The 21,814-nt window shown below is 45.0% G+C and overlaps 1 protein-coding gene across 1 annotated transcript in view; it reads right to left on the reverse strand.

The window, feature by feature from the left end:
- The window catches only part of B4GALNT4 (beta-1,4-N-acetyl-galactosaminyltransferase 4), a 159,104-nt gene extending 140,596 nt beyond the window's left edge, over nucleotides 1-18,508 (reverse strand). Inside the window, exon 1 of the mRNA XM_083480795.1 lies at nucleotides 17,474-18,508. Within this exon, the coding sequence (XP_083336921.1) occupies nucleotides 17,474-17,624 (151 nt within the window). The 5' untranslated portion in view covers nucleotides 17,625-18,508. The remainder of the gene's footprint in view (nucleotides 1-17,473) is intronic.
- Between the last annotated feature and the right edge of the window lie 3,306 nt (nucleotides 18,509-21,814).

Consider the following 21,814-nt stretch of genomic DNA (forward strand, 5'->3'; position numbering starts at 1 on the left):
TTCCAACAGAAGCCCTTTTTTCAACTCTTTCTGAAGTTGAAGAAAATTGGGTTGGGGTTGGAATCACCTGACTCCAGTCTAACCCTTTGGGAAATGTACAGAACAATGGCTATTAAATTTTTTTGAAAACATTGTCAGGACAATTTATCCCAGGTGGGTTTGTTTAGGGCCAGAGCTAATATTGATCTTATCCGGCTACTAATTCCTCTCTCAGACTGCTTTTCTAGAACAGACAGTCATCACTCCCTGATACAGTTAAGGAGCTCTTCACGGTGAATTTAGTTAATATTTCCACAACAGTTTCATTTGGTTCACAAGCCCTCTTTTAAGCAGTTTCCAAACTCCAACCCAGTAAATGGACCAGATTATTGAAAATAACATTTCAAGTAGAGGGTTGCTATCTAAGATTTATAAGCAGCCTCTGAGAGCTGCTAAAGGAAGGCAGGTATAAAAATAAATGAGTTCTAGTTATAGACATTCCAATAATAGAAAAGGATTAGAACTCAATACATGAATCAACTCAATACATGAATCTATCAGATCGTTCTCCCAGTCCTCAAAATTTGAGAGAAATATAGTTCTGTACAGATGACACCTCAGCACTAGAAACCTAGTCAGTTAAATAATGTCATTCATAAAATAATGTAGTTCCAGTGTTAGATACAACATACGACACTGATTTTTTGCAGATGTGGTAATAGGGTCCCCATGTTAAAGACTGGGGGTATTAAATTTTCTTTTACAGTGGTACCTCGGGTTACAGACGCTTCAGGTTACAGACTCTGCCAACCCAGAAATAGTACTTCGGGTTAAGAACCTTACTTCAGGATGTGAACAGAAATCGTGTACCAGCAGCGCAGCGGCAGCTGGAGGTCCCATTAGCTAAAGTGGTGCTTCAGGTTAAGAACAGTTTCAGGTTAAGAACTGGCCTCCGGAACGAATTAAGTTCTTAACCAAAGGTACCACTGTACTAACTAGTATTACCGTAAGTCCAAGTGTTAGTAATATTGTTACCTTTAACTAGTAACGTTGTTACTTAAAAAAAACACACCTGGTGGTTGTAGTTAAGATTATAATGACACAGAGTTGGAAAATCTAGTTATCCTTTCTATAGTGTGGATTTGCTTTAGGAAAAAGCACTGTCTGTTGCGGAAATGGGCAAATTAGCAAAAGGAATCCACACTGGGAAGGGTTTGTTACTGAGATGGGTACCCTTTGAAGTATTCTAAATTGGAAGAGCGGTAGGGTTTGGTAATGTCTGATTTTATAACATCTGAATGAAGTGAACGACTCCTTTTAGGTTTTTTAAACACACAAGCATATATTGCACGGGCTTCCTATCAGGGGTACATGCCATGTGGAGCAAATACTAGGCGACTAGAAGGAGACAGACAATGCAAATACAATACTGCTTCCTGAAATTTAACTGCTCCCATCCCACATACTCACTGACACAAACTATTGAAGCCACCATGTTACAGGCACAAGTGGGAGTTCTCTTCAAGCTCCTTGTGCTTTCATCAAAGGAATGGTGTTCTCCTCCCCTGGCCTTTCCATCTTCAATGTCAAGCTATAGCCTAGGGCTTGTTACAGGGGGCCAGTTTAGGAGCAGCTCACCTGAGAAACCCAAGCTAAAGACTAAGGTATCTGCCAATGAGGCAGGAACTAAGTGGGTCACAGAAATGAAGAAGAGGTAAAGAGCTGTGAGAGAAGTCAGGTGGAGTGATTGTGCAGGTATCCTTGACTGGCAGAAGAGAAAAGGGTTGTGAGTTCACAAAATACGATTGGCATCTGGAAGCAAGGGATAGCTTCAGGCAGTCCACCAACTCTCCAACATGCCAGAAAGCCTGCCAACTGCCGGGATAATTTGCTCTGTTTCAAAGCTGTCAGTGCTGTCAGAAATGCCATTCTACTACCAGAGTTATTACAGGATATGTTTGTGGATCTGGGCTGATGGTGCATGATGCTTCCAATGCAGCCTCACCCATAACTTAGGATGTACAGATTCCTGAGCATGCAGGTATATTGTACAATATACTTCTTTTGACATGAGGTTAAGAATAATGTAGAACAGACAAGACAGACAGACAGATGAATTATTGAAAAGCAGAACCAGTGGTAACAGAGGAGTAGGAATAGGGACTATGGTCCTTTGGACAGACAAGGAACCAAGTAGTATGTACACACCCACACACACATGTGGGTGTGTGGGTGTGTGCGTGCAGTTATAAATTCTCTTTTGGGGTCTTTATAAACTGGCTGCAAAATCTTCAGCCTGCCTTGCAGATTAGGAGCTTATGTAAAAATATTTGAGCAGGTTAAGACAGGGACTTAACACGGGGTGGAAAACCTGTGGCTTAAGAGCTGCATACAAACATGAGAATAGGATAGCACACCCACTTTTGGCTCTGGCCCTACCCATCAGTGGACACAACCTCATCTACTCCCAGGGAATTTAGCCCTCAACAGAAAAAAGAAAACAAATTGCACCCCCCACAACACACATTTTCAAACAGAATCATACGACATAAGAAGCAACTGAAGTTGGTAGAGCTGCTTGATTCTGTGGTATGACAAACCCTGATAGCAATGTGCACTGAAATGATTGGGGGGGGGCACCCCAAGCAGCTTAAATAAAAGTTGTCCATCCCCTCCCCCAAAAAATGCATATATGATGAAGATCAGCAATCTGCTGGTGTCCTATATCAGAACAGAAGGAACCCCATCAGCAAACTTCTTGCTGCCGTGGTAAGTAGCCCAGGTGTTTCAATAATGCTTTTCTCACTTTAAAGAGATTAAGTAAAGCCACAGAAGGGCAAGTTAGCTTTAGGTGTTTAATTGCCATAAGGTGAAACGGTCAGACTTTGTGGCTAAAAAAGCATTACAATATGTTCTTCCACTTTTGTGGCATGATAAGTGGGCTAAGGATGGAGAAATGGCCGTACAATTTTACTCTTTATAGCACAGGAATTCCCTAGATTTCCCAACTCTGATAAACAGCCACTAAAGCATCAGGTTATTTACAGGGAATAGGATGAGACTGATGTTCTGCAAATAGGGGCTTCAATACATTTCAGAGGCAAGTCTTCCACGAGAAGTAAGCAAGGAATGGAGTAGTCATCATTATCCTTTTTGTCTTTCCCTATGCACATGCAAGCAAACTTAATTCACCCTACTCTTTTAACAAGATACAATGGATTCTGAATTATGCAGAACCCTGAGCAGGCAGGGAACTGATCCAAAAGATGAAGCACTTTATCTTACGGAGATTTATGGTGGCACAAGGAGGGTTTTCTTCTGGGAAAGGTGCCTTAGTCATTCCACAAAGTATCAGTCAGCAGAGTACGCTACTTGTACAGCCTGTGCATCACAGGCCCTGATCACAATTTACCCATTTACACTTGTACTTTGAGAGCTAATGGAAGAGACTTCTTCTCAGAGGCCAAAGGATCTATTCACCACAGGAAACCAGAAACATATTTGATTGCTATGTTTTACAATGAGAGGATCAGCCATCAGTTTTCCCCTGCCCCCACAAGCTCGGGGAGACAAATCATAAAGCCCTTTAAAAATGTGGTGTCAAAGCACCCCTCAGCCCACCCCAAACTTAAGACACAATGAAGGCAGGGGCCCCCAACATAGCAACACTCTTCTGCAGCACAAGCAACTGGGCAGGCAACAGCAACGGTCGATACAGCTCATATTTTTGCCCAGCAAGAGCAGAGAGACACATTAACAAGATTGACAGTCAGCACTCAGCTGCTATTCAATGCCCAGTGGGCAGTAGAGAAACTGTCAAAAATAATGCCAATTTCTTACTGAAGGAGGCATCTAGCATTAGTTGAGGCAGACACTGTTGGCAGTTATGAAGTAAGCATACACACAAAGGACTCTGGGGAGGAGCAAGCAATCTTACCCCATTGCAGCAGTCATGTATATCATATACCTACCCCTTCATATCTTGAGAAATACAGACAATTACGCTTTTATATCATTGTTCAAGTTTAGCCAATGGTCTCCGCGAGGAGAAATAAATGGAAAAAACAAAAGATAAGTAGGAACAACTGCCAGCGCATGATTCTCACTAGAGCCATTTCATTAAGGTTGAGGAAGGGAGATGAAGTCTAGAAAAACAACAGAAACCAGGCCACATCAACACATCTTTATGGGCAGCCCTACTGCCTCTGAATAACCCACAACAAGGGAAAAGAAACACAAAGTTCTGATGAGGCGGAATGAGATACAGCAATGCTAGGAAGAGCCACAATGTTAAATTCAGTCTACTCTAGTTTTGCAAATGTATCTGTGCCTCTTTAATGAGGCAGATGAGCTCAGGAGAACAGCCACAGCCCAGTGGCAGAGCACATGCTCTGAATGCAGCCTCATTCCATGGCATCTTCCCTCCTCACCTTTCCTTACAGCAGTTTTCATCATAAGCAGCAGCAGTGGGCGGCTTTGCTGAGACAATGGAAGCAAATAGATGAGATCCATTGTCCTCTGAAGAGCACAGAAGCCTTCCAGGAAGCAGAGCAACCAAGAATACTAGGCACCAGGGGAAGTGCTGTACAAATGAAGAAGCAGCAGGCTACAGACCAAGGGTGGTATTGCAGCTACTGGTACTGCCAATTAAGTTTCCAAAACTTGGAGGGGAACAAGAGGAGCAAGCAGAACATGACCGGAGAATGATGTTATTGATTTGTAAATATATATATTTTTGAAATCCACCTTGGCTAAATTGCTGCGAGTTTTGTGGCAGGGAGCTAGAAAAAATACTTGGAGAGCCATATATAGCCAGCAAATTAGTCACCCATGAGCTAAAGGATGTTCGATAGCAGGTTTCAGAAAGACCTCTGTCTGCTGCTGCCAGAGAGCATATATGAATGGACTAGAAAGGACCAGTAATCTGGAATATGCATAAGGCATAAGCGATGAAACACACACACACACACAGAGAGAGAGAGAGAGAGAGAGAGCGCGCACCAGGAAATGGTGTACTGATAGGAATACGTTCATTGGGTTCACTGCAGACCCAGTCCCCTCCTTGTTTGAAAACAAACCACAAATTGCATGGGGAAAGTGCAGCTCTGAGCATATCCTATTGCTCCTCAGTTTGCTACCAACCCAGAATGCATCTGTAGGCAGACTGCTGCCTCATCTGTAGTTGACAGACCAAAATCTCATTGTGCTTCCCTGCATTCCAACAAGTACCTCTCTAAAACCTCTCATTCATACATTGGCAGGTCTCCCCTCCCTAAATCCATGCCCCTTCACCCCACTGCTGACAGCCAGGACATCAGTATTCTGGAAGGGAACCTATTAAAGCTGCTGTTTACAGCTCCTCACAAATAAAACCCGTCTCCTGTTTGACTCCTGCAATAACCTAAAGTGCTAAATCACTCCCTTCAGCGAAATGCCTGCCAGGGAAATCTCCAGCTACTGAAGTGTTGGCAACCCCCATTAAGAGTCATTTTATTTTATTTTAATTGTATTTTTTACCTGGTGTGTGCTACAGTTTCCACCCCATTGACTTGGTGTGCTTTGCAGCCCGGAGAGTACCGTAATGGCCTCATTATTTCAGCTGAGGAATCTCTGTGTTAAATTAGGCAGAGAAGGGTAATTATCTACTTGTAGGAGATAAGAAAGAGGTTTATTTTATCAGGGACATAATGCTATTCTGGTCGGGATCCAACTCTCCAAGTTGTACAATGCTGAATACAGGCAGGAGACCAGCATTTCCCCTGTGAGTAGTGTGTAGCGAAATACAAATAACTAGCCACCTTGATGCACAAGCAGCCCTGAAGAGAGCATAAGCTACGAGCCTAAAAATAAAGAAATGCCAAAACTCCATGAGACACCTTTTCCCAGCCCAGCCCTGAAGGCAACAGCTTATTTGCCAGTTATCATAACCTTTTGCATGTCGACACTGCAGAAACAATTCAGTAGACAGCAGGAGATACTACACACACCCAGCCCTCAGCCTATGCAAAGTGCATCAGCTTAGAACTGGCTAATTTAACAAGCAATTAACCTTTCTGCACATCCTCCCCTTGGCTGATCTGAGAATCAGCAAAGTGGGCCATAACCAGAGAATAAATTGGACTGTGCCTCGCCATGGCAGAAGCCCATTTGTTCTATAAGGTACATGCAAATGTGAACATCACACTCCCCGGAGACAGCGTCCATCGCTTGCCAAAAACCAGTGCCCATTCTCTGGCATCCTTCCTGGAGTCCAACAATCTGTCAGCACCCACTTGTCAGTTGTAACAGGAGGGCCCAACACAACTGACAACGGCATAATTAAATATATTTTAAGTGCCCCATGCTGAAGAGAGGAAGCAGTGGGCTGGGCAAATGCCAGTGGCTGGCATCTTCCTCCCCTCCCCCACCATGCCTCTGGGATACACTGCAGGGATATTTAAGGAAAAGAAGATGAGCACACTCACCTGGGCTCCCGTCAGAAGCTTATCAAGGCCTGGGGTCAGGATTGCATCTATCATGGCTTCTGTCTTTCTTTCAGAAGCCCAGTGATGAGAGGGGCACTGGGCCAGGCAGCTAAAGCAACTTCTCACTATTGCTTCTCCGTACCCCTGCCTCCCTCCTCCCTGGATAAACCACCATAGAAGCAAATTTGTGTGGGGGGGGGGGGCTGTCAGAGTGACACTGTCTTCAACTACTTTAATCCAAATAAAAAAAATTCCTTCCAGTAGCACCTTAAAGACCAACTAAGTTAGTTCTTGGTATGAGCTTTCGTGTGCATGCACACTTCTTCAGATACACTGAAACAGAAGTTGCCAGATCCTTCTATATAGTGAGAAGGTGGGGAGGGGTGTTACTCAGGAGGGTGGTGGGAATGGGAGATAGGCAGATAGCTGGGAGAGCCTGCCTATCTCTCATTCCCACCACCCTCCTGAGTAACACCCCTCCCCACCTTCTCACTATATAGAAGGATCTGGCAACTTCTGTTTCAGTGTATCTGAAGAAGTGTGCATGCACACGAAAGCTCATACCAAGAACTAACTTAGTTGGTCTTTAAGGTGCTACTGGAAGGAATTTTTTTTATTTTGACTATGGCAGACCAACACGGCTACCTATCTACTACTTTAATCCAAACAATGGTTTAAAACAGACTTGCAAGCAGCCACTCACTTGAGTCCAGTAAGAATCTTCCCCAGGCAATCAGGCATAAAAGCTTTAGACAAAATGGATTCCTTCTTCTTACAGGGCACAAATCACTACATGCAGGCTATGCATGGAGCAAGTGGGCTAGGAAAGGCAACCCTTGCAGAGTCTTACTTGCAAGGAGTGGTTTGAGGATCTTAAAATAAAGCAAGGCATGAACTGCATTAGCCTTTTAATTCCTTTTTGAGAGTGACAGACCAGTGATTCTTAATTAGGGACATGTGGTCCCCACAGGGAGTCATCTACAAATCTTGGGTAAGGGGTGTAGAACTCTGGGGGGGGGGCATTCTACATTTTAGGCAGCTCCTTCTCCCTCTTGCAGTAGCAGCAGAGGACAGCTGTGGTAAACTGCTTACCCTGTCTTGAGTATAAAATCCCAGATCCTTGATTTCTGCCCCCAATTCCTTTAAAAAGTGGTACATGGCAAAAGAGGAATCAAGCAGGAATGCCTCCTCCCCAGTTCCAACAAAAACAGTGAAACGATGCTCCATCCATTTAACAATGATACTGTAGGATGTAGCCAATGCTATCTGTGCATAAGCAGAAAAGGCTTCCGCTCACACAGCGGACTTCCTCTCCTCTCTCCTGCAGTCCCCTCAAAAGCTGCTGGAGGAACCTCGAAAGAGCATCAATGACTCTCAAATAAAATCCAGCACTTCTTGAAGAACCCATATTCCCCTTGTTTGTATGACATTTGAAAACACACCACCTCACCCTGCACTGGAGGCAGTGCCATAGGAAGGGGGTGTGGTGGGTGTGGGCTGTACAGAGTGTCATCACTGGAGTGTGTGTGACAAAATGGCAAAAATATGCGTTTTTAAAATAAAATTAAAAAATTGGGCTCATGAAACTTTTTAGTTCAGTCAACAAACACAACGACATTGTGGCTTGGGTACCTGCAGGTTCCGCGCTGCCTGAAACAACATTGTGGGGCTTGCGTCTGCCCACCGCCTCTCCCTCAGCCACCCTACAGCTAAGGGAGCAGAGAGGTTTTGCACAGTGCGCACTGCCCTAGCTCACCTCACCCCCAGGTGCAGGGCACATGAAACGCCCCAGGCACCCGAGAGGCTAGCTATACTGTTGACCTTAGGTCAGGGTATCACATGAATCTTTTGCTTGTGGCTCAGGAGGCATTTGGTGATCATCAGGTGTTCGTGTTGAGTGGAAGTTAAGAACTGGTGAGATAGATGGTGCAATGCTTCTGGTGCTCAAATGCACCACTTGTGTTTTCTATCCACATTTCTGCTCCCTATTCCTTGCCACATCCTACACCAAGTATCCTCTCTCTCTCCCATAAATCCCTGAACAAAAGGGAAATTGCAATTAGAAAAGATCAGGTAAGTGTTGCCAACCACACAGACACTTGATCAAGGAACTATTGGAGGGATATATTTAAAAGCCCAGGCTCACAGACACCCAACCAACCTAATTTTTAAGCATTAGACACATAGGAGCCAATTCCTAGGGGCAAAGGCCCCTTCAGCCCCCTCAGTAAAATATTTGAGGAGGCCAAGACCCCATAGTTGATGGGCACTGCTATTCAAATGGTGTGTGTGCGCCACATCTTTTGATTGATTATGCAGGGCAGGGCTTATCTGCCTCCCCCATCGATATTTTATTCAAGTTGGCACCCTGATTAGAAATATGCATTGATAGCAACCTAAATGTACATGATGGGAAGGAAGAGGCTGCTGAGGAGACAATGTAAATAGGAGTGAAACAGTGACTATCTGGCCTGAGTACCTTCATTCCAATGTCTATAGAAGACAAGCTGTGAACAGCTTTTTAACCCACTGGCTCTCTCCTCTTGAGATCTCCTCCTTGTTCCAGTCTATTAGTGCTAAATTAAATGAATGTCAGATCTAAAGATCTACCCCTGTACTACTCCAGTCAGCTGACAGCTGATCTCTCTGCCAGCCACAATTGTACAACTAAGCTACCCAGTTGGTGCACCAGATGGTCATCAGCATCTTCCTCCAGAAATGGAGGTCAGAGGAAGGTTAGCCTGTCAGCATCTGGCATTGGAACAAGGTCAGCTATAAAGGAAACCAAGAGAGCAGCCCAGGAACTGCACTCCCACCTGAGCACGCAGCATTCCAAATACAGCAAGGCTCCAGGTTGCTCACAAGAGAGGAAACCTCAATTTGGAAAGAAGACCAATTCCCAGGTTTAAACAGACTTGCAAGCATGCAGGAGAAGACAGTTGCCCATCTCTGGGTCTACCTGCCAGCTGCAACCCCTCCAGCAGCCTCTTGCTCGCCACCACTGCTCCATGCTCAGTCGGTGTTAGAAACTCAGACATATAAGCTAATCGCTGAATGCTTAGTGTGTTGGACTAGGACCTGGGAGACCAGGGTTCAAATCTCCACTCAGTCCTGAAACTCACTGGGTGACCTTGGAGTCAGCTGTAGCCTCCTAACCTGCCTTGCAGGGATATGTAGGGATTAACTGAGGAGGAGGGGTGAACCATGTACTCTTTGGAGAACAAGGTAGGATAGAAATGCAATAAATAAGCTCTTCTGCCTGCTTGCTTGCTTGCGAAAGCTGGAGGGACCAGCAAGATGGAGATGTCAGTCCTTAAAGGGCTTTAAAAGGCTAATCACACTCTGAGGAGAGCAGGGGGGGGGGAGCAGAACAACTGGGAGGGTGAGGAGGGGCAGTTGCTTACTAAATGCTATTATTGGCCAACTGCTACTTGCCCCAAGGCAAAGGGTAGGCATACAAGCAGCTGTCTCTCAGCTAAGGAGATATTAACAGCCATACAGGTGTCTCTAGGCTGCTGCAAATTGGATTTAGCTTCTTCAAACTGGAATTGAGTCAGATTTTGGCTCCAAACAGGAGCAGGTTTCAAACTTGGTTCAGTAGCACATTCCATCAGTTACAGGTTAAGATTTCCCACCAATTTTGAATTTTAACAGCTCATTTAATTCCAGCTTAAGCCTCTGTCATTTGGATGGAAAGCACAAGCAATTTCAACAGCAATACCCCCCAAGGGAGCTTCAATAGATGCCACTCTGACCTGCCTATAGAATCCACATGACAGCCATCACTGCAGCAAAGTATTTATACTTGCATAAATCAGAATCCCAGGGGGCCCCTTCAGTTTACAACTTTGTCTCTGCTGCAGTTTCATACTTTCCACCCCCTACCTTAAAGTGCATTTTATCTAAAGCTCTTTGTCCCCTCCCCATACTTATCCCTCCCTCCATCAAGGATATTTGAATCTGTATTTGAATTTCTGTTAGTCTGCAAAGCTGAAGAAAAAGACTCTTGCAGAGAGGCTCATTCAACTCTTGTGCAGCAGTGGAAGAGGCACTGCAAACCTCCTCAATTCACTCATTTTTTTGGGGGGTGGGGGGGGTCTCAATCAAATAATTTCCCTGTACTACCCTTCAATTCCTGGATTCCATTTTTTAGAAGATGAAACAGTCTCTATTGCTCCTGTCCGGTTCATCATCCCAACTCTGCTTGCTTTTAAGAGATGTAAGAAAGAAGCAAAAATGATGCCCAAATATTCTTCACCCGGTTCTGGTGTAACATGCAAAGCAGGACTGCTCGATTTCACCTTCAGTCCTTCACCTATTTTCCGGTAGTAAGGAGGGGGGAAAAGGAAGTGCCCCCGCCCAGCTTATAAATAGCATATGAAGCAGCTCTTGGAACTTTCTGTTGGTACATCATCGGTGTTCTCTCAATAACATGAAAATAGGAACAATGTCTTTCTAGTAGAGCTTTATCTTAAGAAACAAATATCTTCATCATATATTTAGTTATGTCTCGCCTTTATCCATAACAGGGATTCAATATGGCTTACAGATTTTTAAAAAACCAGCTAAAAACTTTTTTCCAAATCATAAAAAAGCAATTAAACATTGGTAGAATTAAAAACTATAAAATATATCAAAAATCTACACCTAAGTACAATATAAACAGCACAGCACCAGCCGTTTCATTAAAAGCAAGCAGTTCCCAAAAGTCTGTTGGAGTAAGAAAGTCCTCACTTCCTCATTAAATAATTTGCTAGTTTCTTTTTTAATAGGATCTATAATTTGCACCAGGCCTTCAGAGAAGCCCACTATAAAGAAATAGCAATGAAACATCCTACATCATTGTTCCCCACTTTCTCCCCTCTGCACCTTACAAACTCTGCAGGGGATACACAACCCGCTGGCCACCAAGTCACAACTCTGCCTACAGACTGAGACACCACCATCCTTTGCACACTTTCAAGGGTCACGGTGAAACGGGCCATCAGATCAGTTTGATATGAATGTTTTTACAAATAACAATTGGCCCATGAGCAATCACCATAGAAGGCAGTCATCAGATTACAGTCAGACAGCAAATAGGTCTGGTAAAATAGGAATGAACTTAGCCTTTGGTCACCCCACCCTGCACGTTTAGTGATTTTATATATCACTAATTCAGCTTCAAAGAAAGTCTCCCTATATTAGATCACTGGGCACAGATTCATAGTGTGCACATTTGCTTTTCTGATAACAGAGTTTACAGCAGCGTTCATCTATAGGAAATTATTGTTCATCCAGTTGCACTGTTAGCAAGCTGAATCAGGCTGCAGGAGGAGGTGTTTCCTTACCACTGTACATGCCACTTTGAGTAAAAGAGCACATCAGCTGCCAGATTGGGGAGATACCCCTCATAAGGTTTGTGATGAGAAACACCGTCAGTGGTTTTCTCTAAATGCTTGCACGCATGAGAGCAGGATGTGATGGGAGTGTGTCTATAGCAAGTGTTTAATTATCCACATCCTCCTCTGTATCAGCATATCTAGTCAGCAACAAAACCACAACAGCAGCTGAATTCAGATCCGTTGGTGTCAATGGCTCAAATCACATATGTCTCCCAATTACTTCCAATAGACACACCACTTCATTGCACAGGCAAGTCTCCATAAGTGGTACTGATACATTTTAATTGCCACAGCCAATGTCCCTCCCACCTCTATGATTCTCTAACTGCATTTGAGCCTCTTCCACACATGTTAAAGGGCCAACACTCAACCAAAGGCAATGCCTTCGCCGGCCACCAGTAAGTAGATCTAAATCTTGTGTCACTGTCTCTGCTGTGAGCCAAGAAGATGGAAAACCTAGGCCCCACATATATGATTGATGGGCTCAGTGGATGGTGCTTACTCACATCTGAATCAATGGAAAGGAGGATGTTGGCTACACAGGCCCACATTCAAAGGAGCAAAAATATGGTATAACAAAACAAGGCTAAGGCCCACATCCCATGGAGGTGATAAACCTGTGGGTCAATATCACTTCAGAAGACAGGTGGAGGGCTTGTGAATCTGAATGAACCTTTCCACAATACCATATCACTCTGGCATCTTGGCTTTCTCCATAGAAGAAATTGTTTGCATAGGAAAACATTAGATCATCTGAGCCAGTGGTGCCACTATAACCCAACTAGCAAGCTGTGCTCCAAGGCCCAGGACCACCCAAGGTTCCTTCATGACACCCCCCCCCCCCCGAAGACTCCCTATGCATTGGCAGCAAGTGGCTCTAACCTTGATTTTCAAAATTACTGATCCTGGGGGTGAAAGCAACAGACAGCTATGTGAATCAGATGCTAGCTATGAGATTGCAGGGTCAAGGAGACTACTGAGGGTGCTTGGCCCAACCCCATGCTATTCCAGTACTCTCACTGATCCTGCAGCCATGAAGGTGGTGTCTGACTGGTAGAGCTCACTGCCATTCTCACTATGGCACCAGCAACTTTTAAAAGTAATGTGTAAGGCATCCGGAGCCTTGGAGAAGCCAACTGATGCAGCATTCCACAGAACATGCTGGCCAGCAGCCTTACCCTCGACTACCTTGCCTGTGAACTAGTTCTCAGTGGCATCTGCAGCAAGCAAAGTTGTCTCCTGGAAGGATTGGTTACCATAAGGAGAAGGCATGGGAAGACAGTAAATGTCAGCTTTTGTATCTTCCACTGGTGAAACATGTACATTCAGAAACTTACATCATTATTCACTCAAAAACATTTGTTAAAAGGGTGTGGGTGAAGAGAAAAATGTGAGCCTCTTAGCAACTGACTATCTCTGTAGGCTTTGGGAATCATGGCTTAGACAAGAAACTGCAGTACTCCATATGTTGTTGGACTACAACTCCCATCATCCACAACCACTGGCTATGCCAGTCAAATCCGATTGAAGTTGGAGTCCCAACAACGTCTGAAAGACCACAGATTCCTCACTCCTGGTTTAGACCAACCTGTTTCCCTCCAGCCACAGCCAGCATGGCCAATGATCAGGGATGATGGGATTTGTAGTCCAACAAAATCTAGAGGGCACCAGGCTATGGAAGCCTGGTTCAGACCCCTACTTATATTTTGCCTGTCTGAAGGCTATAAAGTGCACATATAAGGTTACTAGCTCCAACAAACCTTCAAAATAGATCAGACTGATAACTTTGCACTTGTCCGTCATTTACACTTGATCCAGAAGTTGAGAAGAGAGTTATCCTACAGCAGTGAAAAAATGTGCCCTTAATGTTTATTGCAGAAGAGCTTTATTTCAAGCTTCCCCTTTAACCATCACCCCTACTCCCGCATTAGTGAAAGAAGTTGAATATCCTGCTAGATCTCCTAGCACCTCGCACTGCATCTAAGAGTGAAACTTCTGTATCTATTGGTCAAAAGACTCAAATACTAGGAAAATAAGAACATTTTGCTTTAGGAAGCTCAATAGCCATCTTCAATGAACTCATTATCACCCTAACAAACACCCTAATTTGAACATACTATTAACACACAAGATCTTGGAATTTACGTACCTTATTTTGGTAAAGAGCATCATCAAGCAGCATAATACAGTCACTGTTTCCCCCTAAACATCTTTTATTTTCTTGCAACAGCTTGTGAGAACGAGTGCAAGAGCAACTCCTTTGCACCTCAAACAGTTTAGAGTGCATTCTGATGGCTCAGTCCTTTGTGTGACTTATACAGTGGTGCCTCGGTTTAAGAACAGCCCTGTTTAAGAACTATTCAGTTTGCGAACTCGGCAAAACCGAAAGTTGTGTCCCAGTTTGCGAACTTTACCTCAGTCTAAGAACGGAATCCAAATGGTGAAAGGGTACTGGCGGCAGGAGACCTCATTAGGGAAAGCACACCTCGGTTTAAGAACAGACTTCTGGAACACATTAAGTTAGTAAACTGAGGTACCACTGTAATAGCAATAGAATTACCATATGTAGAAGAACAGTAGTGCCGGTGAAACACTGCAACTTATGGCATGGCCAACACTGCAATTTACTCAAGGTGCTGCACTGATGTAGCAATGTTATTGCAGCACCACAATCCGCTACTGAAGGGGTGCACAACCTGCAACCCTCCTAATGTTTCTGGAGTACAACTCCCATCAGCCCGGCCAGCACTGCCAGTGATCAGAGATGATAGAAGGTGTAGTTCAACAACATCTGGAGGGGCACAGGTTGTGTACCCTTGTGCTACTGCCATATGAGGCATTTGGGCCACCACTGCATGGCCCATGGTAGCCCAACACCATGCAACTTTTTTAAAAAAATTATTTAGTAGTCTTAATTGGATTAGCACCATAACAGAATAAATATTACTTCTATCTCTTGTAGAGGATCATTCTGTAGTCATTTAAGCACCTTACAACATCAAGATCACAAATTCTTGGTAGTGGTTAATCAAGAAACCACTTTTTAAAAAAATGAACAGCACGTTCTCCCAAATACACACAGAGGCACATGCTCTATAAGAATTCATTCATCCACTAGACTGCTCAGTAAAAGGTTTGTGATTAATTTAGGTACAGTACAATCTAACAGCAGTTTCACCTCTGAAATAGGCTCAGTATTTCAACCTATGATTTTTGCTGTATAACCATTCTCAAACATCTAAAAGTAAAGCAATTTTGTGAAATATTCACGCATCGTCATTTCATATTAGGACTGAGAAAATAACAAGTTTGACTTATTACTAACACAACTTTATACAAGGAATTATTCCTTGATTGTTTTAAACACATTTATGATGCTCGTCATTGTAGTGACCCTTTTTAGGGATAGAGATTGGTGCCCTTTAGTAGTTCTTGAAAAGACCCTTTAGAAACTGGAAGGTCAGATACTGATGCCTAATTCACATTTTTTATCACAGAGGTGTAAATCTGAAGTAACTCTACCAAAATCGGAAGTGATCACTAGTGAAAGGGGAAGGATAACCAAATTCAATACTGTACTATTAAGTCACATTTCCCCTTTGTGAAAGAAAATAAAGCAAAATTCATATTTTGAAGACACCCCACATTCTTGTATAAAGTTGGCTTTTAAAAATATAGTACTGAATGGAATTGTAAACCAGAACCAGATTTCCTGAAATATGCTGAAATTTAGTTCCATTCTCTTCTGTGGCAATTATTTTGCTCTTGGAATGCAGACAATAGCCCACACCCAACCCTTTTGTAGCCTCTGTTTTGGAAGCAGGTTTCATGATTACACAAATTTTCCCATTGCAAAAAGGACCCACAACTAAATGCCAGTTAAGATTTTTAAAACGTTGTGCCACTGAAATAAGCACACAAGGGTATGCAGTAAGGCAACACAGAGTTTTTGATTAAAATCTCTGGGACTCTGCAAAAATCACTATCTTAGCTTTCACTATAGAAATTAATGCATGTTTCTGGTCCTCTTGGTTTCACATCTTAGCTTAAAAATGCCATTTCACAGTAAATTTAAAAAAGGGTTATATGTTTTAAGGCATATTTTCCAAAGAATGGTTCTAAATATCTAACCAAATCAAAGGACAGTGGAAAGCTGACAATTTCTTGTTTTTATCAATTCCAGAACAAGATTTTAGAAACTTCGTATCTGCCAGCTATGGCTCCACATCATTTCCTGTTTGTGCAAGATATGTGCATATTATGCTCATACCTGTAGCTGGAAATATACAAGTCTGAGGGTCCTGGCCCAGTCAAGAACCAAAAGCTACATTTAAATAATAACTTGAATCTGGGGAGTGCCTCCAACCCATTCCCTTAATTTTCATCTTCATGCTGTTTCTTCCATGTAGCTAGACATCAAACACATGTGCTAGTGAACAACTATCACTACTGCAGGAGGTGCTCTACCCTCCTGCCTCTCCAACACCTACAAGAGCACAGCCCCCTTGGTCATTCACAACATGCCAGTGGCATAAAGCTGTTGCTACGTTGGTAGAGGGCTCTTTTAACAAGCCTGCACAAAACTCAGGTTAGAGAGCTGGATTTTCCATGTGCTTTGGAATTCTTTCCCCCCCAACATATACAGTGGAGCTCTGTGCTCTGGATTCAGAAATGATCACACAGTCTTGCTCTAAAGAAATATTGAGTTGCTGCTACAAACACTCTGCCACAAAGACTAAAGACCTGGAGGGTTTGGACAGTTTGTTGGCAATTACAGCCAAGTCCCTGACCTGAGCTTTGAAACCCAGCTAACCACACAGAGGCTGTTCTGTATGCCTCTCTGAATCAAGATTGCCGCCTTTGTCTTGGCAATCCTTGGTACATTTACTTGGGAGTAAGTCTCCTTGGACACAGTGGGGCTTATTTCAGAGTAAACATGCACAGAACTACTGTACAGAGTTTCCAATACCAATTCTCCAGCCAAAGGAGGAGTATTCTGCAAATTGGGAGAATGTAAGCACCTTAAGAGATCAAGGGTTTGGCAAAGGCAAGAGCTTGGCTGTCCTCCTCGAACTGAGATCAATTCAAATAGCCACAGCTTTTTATTTATTTATTTATTGCAAATACTAGTGTGTTCACATGCACTCCTTTAAAAGTTATGACCAGCACCAGGGTTGGGGAAGACACTGGAAGGCGAAATATATAGCAAATATATGTAAGGACTTTTGAGAGTAGGCACTCTACCTGCACAAAGTGCAAATATGAGACAATGGCCTTGCTCCTAATGAGCAAAGAGTACATATCCAAAATCACTTATATCACAGTCTTTCCTCCTCTCCAGGTCAGTGGAGCAGGAATCCTAGCTTACCATCAAGTGTCAGTATTTAAAGTGGGTCTTGGTGGTAACTATTCCAGATAAAGTATTCCAGGGCACAAGAGTTGCGGTCTCTGGAGGGGAGGGGGCTGCACGGGTGAGGTTATTATACTTTGCTTTGATTCAAAACTAAGTAAGAGGAGGGGAGAGAAGGAAACGAAATGAAACGATTGATTTGGGAACAAAGGCTAAAGAAGATCCCCTTTGAGGTGGGAAAGGCCCTCACTCCGGGGTAGGCAGGGGGGATAAAAAGGGGCCCGCCGCTTGCTTACCTCTGCCGTAGGCGAAGTGCAGGCGCAGCGCCTTGCCTTGGCGCACCAGGCTGATGTGCAGGTAGGTGAACCACACGGCGAAGGTGAGGAGCACCAGGAGCAGCAGCAGCTTGAACTGCTTCCGGATCTTCTTCACCGGGAACCACAGCATCCTCCAGGCAGCATTCCCGGGGGGGTCTGCCTGCCCCCGGGGGGTGAGCGAGGGGCGCCCGGGCCGCGAAGGGAAAGCGGCGGCGGAGGAGGAGGTGTTGCCGGGCGGGCGCGAGGAGTGCGCGCCTAACCCGGCCGCCGGCTCGGCCCCTCGCCGCTCATTTCGCCCCCAGCGCCGCTCCCCTCCCAGCTACGCCGCTCCCCGCGGGGCGCCCGCCCCTCACCTGCAACTTCGGCGCCTCGCGGCTGGCGCGAAAACTTCGCTGTGGCGCTGAGGAGGACGCGCAGAGGCGCCCAGCGGAGATGCGGGGAGGAGGCTCCTAGCGCTCTCCCCGGAGCGGAGCCCAGCCGCCTCCCGCCAGGTCCCGGCGGCGAGGGACAAAGGCATCCAGGCAGCGGCGGGGAGCCATCGGGGAGGCTCCCGGCGACCGTGAGGGGAGGCGGCGGGTCGACGTCGCCCGGAGCCGCGGAGCTGGCGGGTCGCTCGCTCGCTCGCCGAGACCTCCCTCCTTCCCGCCGGGCTGCCCAGCTGCCCAGAATCCTCTCCCCAATGTGATAATCCGTGCACGGCAGGCAATGAATGGAGGGAGGGAGGAGGGAGGAGCAGCAGCAGCAGCGCGGAGTTTCTCCCCCTCCGCCTCCTTCTCCCCGCCGCCTCCTGGCTCCGGGGCTGCTATTGCATTGCACTGGCTCCTCGGCCCGCGCTTTACATTGTCCTCCTCACGGCTGCAAAGCAGCGGCAGCTGCTGCTGCTGCTATTACTACGCCCGTCCTGCGCGCGCGGCTTGCAGCGATGCTCTGGCGGCACCACCATCGCCTCTTCGCCACCGCCGCTGCTCTGGCTCGGCTCGAAGAGAGCAGCATCCCCACGCTGTGATGCAACCGAGGCTGAAACGGGGCAGCCAGACAGACAGACCCGCCGGGCCCAATCGCAGCCCGGCACTTCTCCCTCCGTCCAATCCTCGGCTTCAGGAGGCGGCGGCGAAGGCGAGGCTGGGCTGTGAGCGGCGTTCATCTCCACGCCAACGTGCAAACATCCACCTGGGGAGCGGACCCGGTGGATGCCGCGGCGAGGCGAGGGGGGGAGCAAAGAAGGAAGGCGAATGTCCTTTCACCTCCTGCAAACATCGTAGGCTTTGAGTGCAGCTTATGGAAGAGCACTGTGGCTTTTCTAGCTTCGGGAAGGAAACTCTCCCGTTTCCTGCCTGTTGGGGCTCGTTCTGTTGCATGGCGAATTGCAATGGTATTGCGGCCTCCCCTTAGCGAGGGTTGGTACCTTCCCAACAGATGCAAGCCGATACTCTAATGAGAAGGCAGCAAAGGATGCTCCAAGAAGGTTGAGGCTGGGGAGGGATGCTGGCGTAGTCTGAGGCGGCCACAGGTAGAAGTGCAAAACCGTGTGCACTTGTGGAAGGATGCAGGCGCTTTATTCTCTCGCATGTGCACAAACAGCAACAAATCCAAACGCCGTTGCACCTTAAATGTGAACATCTTTGCTTTTGTCTCAAAAGTTTATTATTTCTTGCTGGGAATGACCAGAGATCACACACTGACAACCTTCCCCAACGTGGTGCCCTCCATCTGTTTTTGGTCTACAAACCCTATTGTCCCTGTGCATTGGCTATCTTGCCCCTCCATAACACCTCGAGGGCAACAAACAACTTGCCCTTCCAAAACACCTTGGAGAAGGCTGTCATAGAATCATGAAATTGTGGAGTTGGAAGGTACCCCCAGGGGTCATCTAGTCCAGCCCCCTGCAATGCAGGAATCTCAACTTAAGCATCCATGACAGATGGCCATCCAACCTCTGCTTTTAAAAACCTCCAATGTCTACTCAGCCAAACTAGCAATTCAAGATTGTTGCCCAATCTGCAAATCAGGAGTGGGGGCAGGTTCTCAAACTTTGCACTTCTGGGTTTGTTTGTTTGTTTGTTTGTTTGTTTGTTTGTTAGATTCAGTTTCCTCTAGGTGCTCTTATAGTGTTATGGTGTTCATATACTGAAGATGTGTCCAAATATGCTCACTTGTTGCAAGGTTTTCCTTTTATATTGCTGACAATATAACAATATCACATTTTAAAGCCTGTTTTCTTTGCCTCTGACAGTTCACAAAGACAGACAGTAAGAGCTTTGGAGAACTCAAACATTTGCATGCTGTTTTGGGATATTTTACCAGGTTAGGTTATATCCTGTCTTTATTGAGCACCCCTCCTGATCTTCTTCTTAATCATTCATTAATCCCACAATCTTCAGTGCATTTCCCCACTACTTTCCTAACTTCTAAATGTTGGTTTCTTCTCTTTTTTTTTAAAGTGAATTTGTTGCACTAGACTAGAGTAACCACCCAATAGAAATGGTTCAGTTTGTTTTGAGTGACACAGCACAAAGAATGGCCCTCTATGCACTAGCTGGGAAGGGGAGAATGGAAACAGAAAAAGGAGTTAGGCAAAATCAGTATAAATTGTTGTGGGGGTTTGGAGGTTCAATCTGAAATCCAGATGGATTTGGGTTTGTCGGTGTCTCTGGTCACTTCTCTCTCTTACAACATGGATGTTGTAGATTTTAGAAAGGTGAAATAATATTAGAATTAGAGCTGTCAGAGATGCACAAAGGAAACTGTTTGAATACTTAGGAACTTGGCAAAAACTGTGCAGATTTTTATATTATGGATGCATGTTTTGTATTAGTAATGCTATTGTTTAATACAGGTTTGTTGTGCACTTTGGCTAGAACAATAAACGTATGAACTGAACTAGGGTAGCAGAGCCCTTTAATCCATTTCATTTGGGCAAACATAAAGTTTTGCACTTGGACTGGTCCTGCAAAATAGTGAGGCTAGAGGCTATGAGCATTAACAATCTTCTGTAAACTTGTTCCTGAATGAATATGCATTGTCTTAGTCTGTAGGGCACATTCTCTGCTTGCTCTTTTCAGTAGCCACGTTCCACCTATATCTTTTTTAAAAAAATAATTTTTATTAACAGGCCAATCACATCACATTATCCAAATCACATTAGTTCCAAATTATACAGCCAAATTTTAAATTTTGTTGGGGGTGCCCATACATCAAGCTCCGCACGAGTCCAAAACTCCGCACGAGTCCAAACATCACTTATATTACTGCTTTAATTAGACAGTTCTATCCAGTTCAATCCAGATAGTCCTTTATTACTTTCTTTCTCTTCTTGTTGTTATCGTATATTCCTTTCTTTGCGATCTCTGATAATTTTCACAAGCAGATTGAAAACAGGCATCCTTTGTGTGGGTTTTGTACTCTCCAAAGATCATATCACTCAGGGACAGCCTCTGTTCAACGCTTCCAAAAATAAATAAATTAATCTTCGGTCTGTCCTTTACTTTTCTCAGGCTTGCCAAATAAATCAAATGAGTCAGGAGGCTCTGTCAGGTCAAGCTTGCGTTCCAACATTCCTTCTCTTTCGAATGATCCTGATTCTCCTCCCCCTGTCCTCCTTTCTCCGGCAAGCCTGTCTTGGCGAGACGCCATTTTTTAACTGCGTCATGAAAATTTTCCTCTTTCTCACCGTTCACCAATCCTCTCTCCTGTTATAATCCATCCCACACAGTTCTTGAATTCCTGCTTGTGATTAGTAAAAACGCAACGATCTTTTTTCTATCTGGGGTGAAGGGTTATTAATATCACATCGTGCAAAGAAAAAAAAAGTTTTTTCCTCCACCCCCCTTCATTCCAAACATACAGTCTCCTAGTGGTGATTCATCAGAAGATTTACTTATCCGTCCGTCACTCCCGGTCACAGAGATCCATTAATCAGCAGTCTTATCTCTCGAACATTACTTGATATATGTGCTTCAGCTTCATTCCAATCGTATGTTTCCAATTATCATTCCGAGCTGAAGCTAACCAGCACACGCTAATTGGAATTGGCGTCAGGAAGATCTGACTTCACTGAGGGCTTGTGCCAAGTGTTCAGCACCCCCATCTCTCGGATCAGGGGGTGCATTGTGAACACCGCTGGCAAGGCAGTGCCCCCCATCTCCTGGGGGGGGTAGGAAGACTGCATACTTCCCATAGCAGCCCCTTAATTACCTCGTATGGGTCAGAGAGATGTTATTGTCGGCCATCTTCCAACGCGCCACCTGGTGGCCCCCGTGTTCCGCCTATATCTTAAGCTTTTCTCCTGTCTACCTAATCCTGCTCTCTGGAATCTCATCA

This window comes from Podarcis liolepis, assembly GCF_965112155.1.
Source record: "Podarcis liolepis genome assembly, chromosome: 1".
NCBI lineage: Eukaryota > Metazoa > Chordata > Lepidosauria > Squamata > Lacertidae > Podarcis > Podarcis liolepis.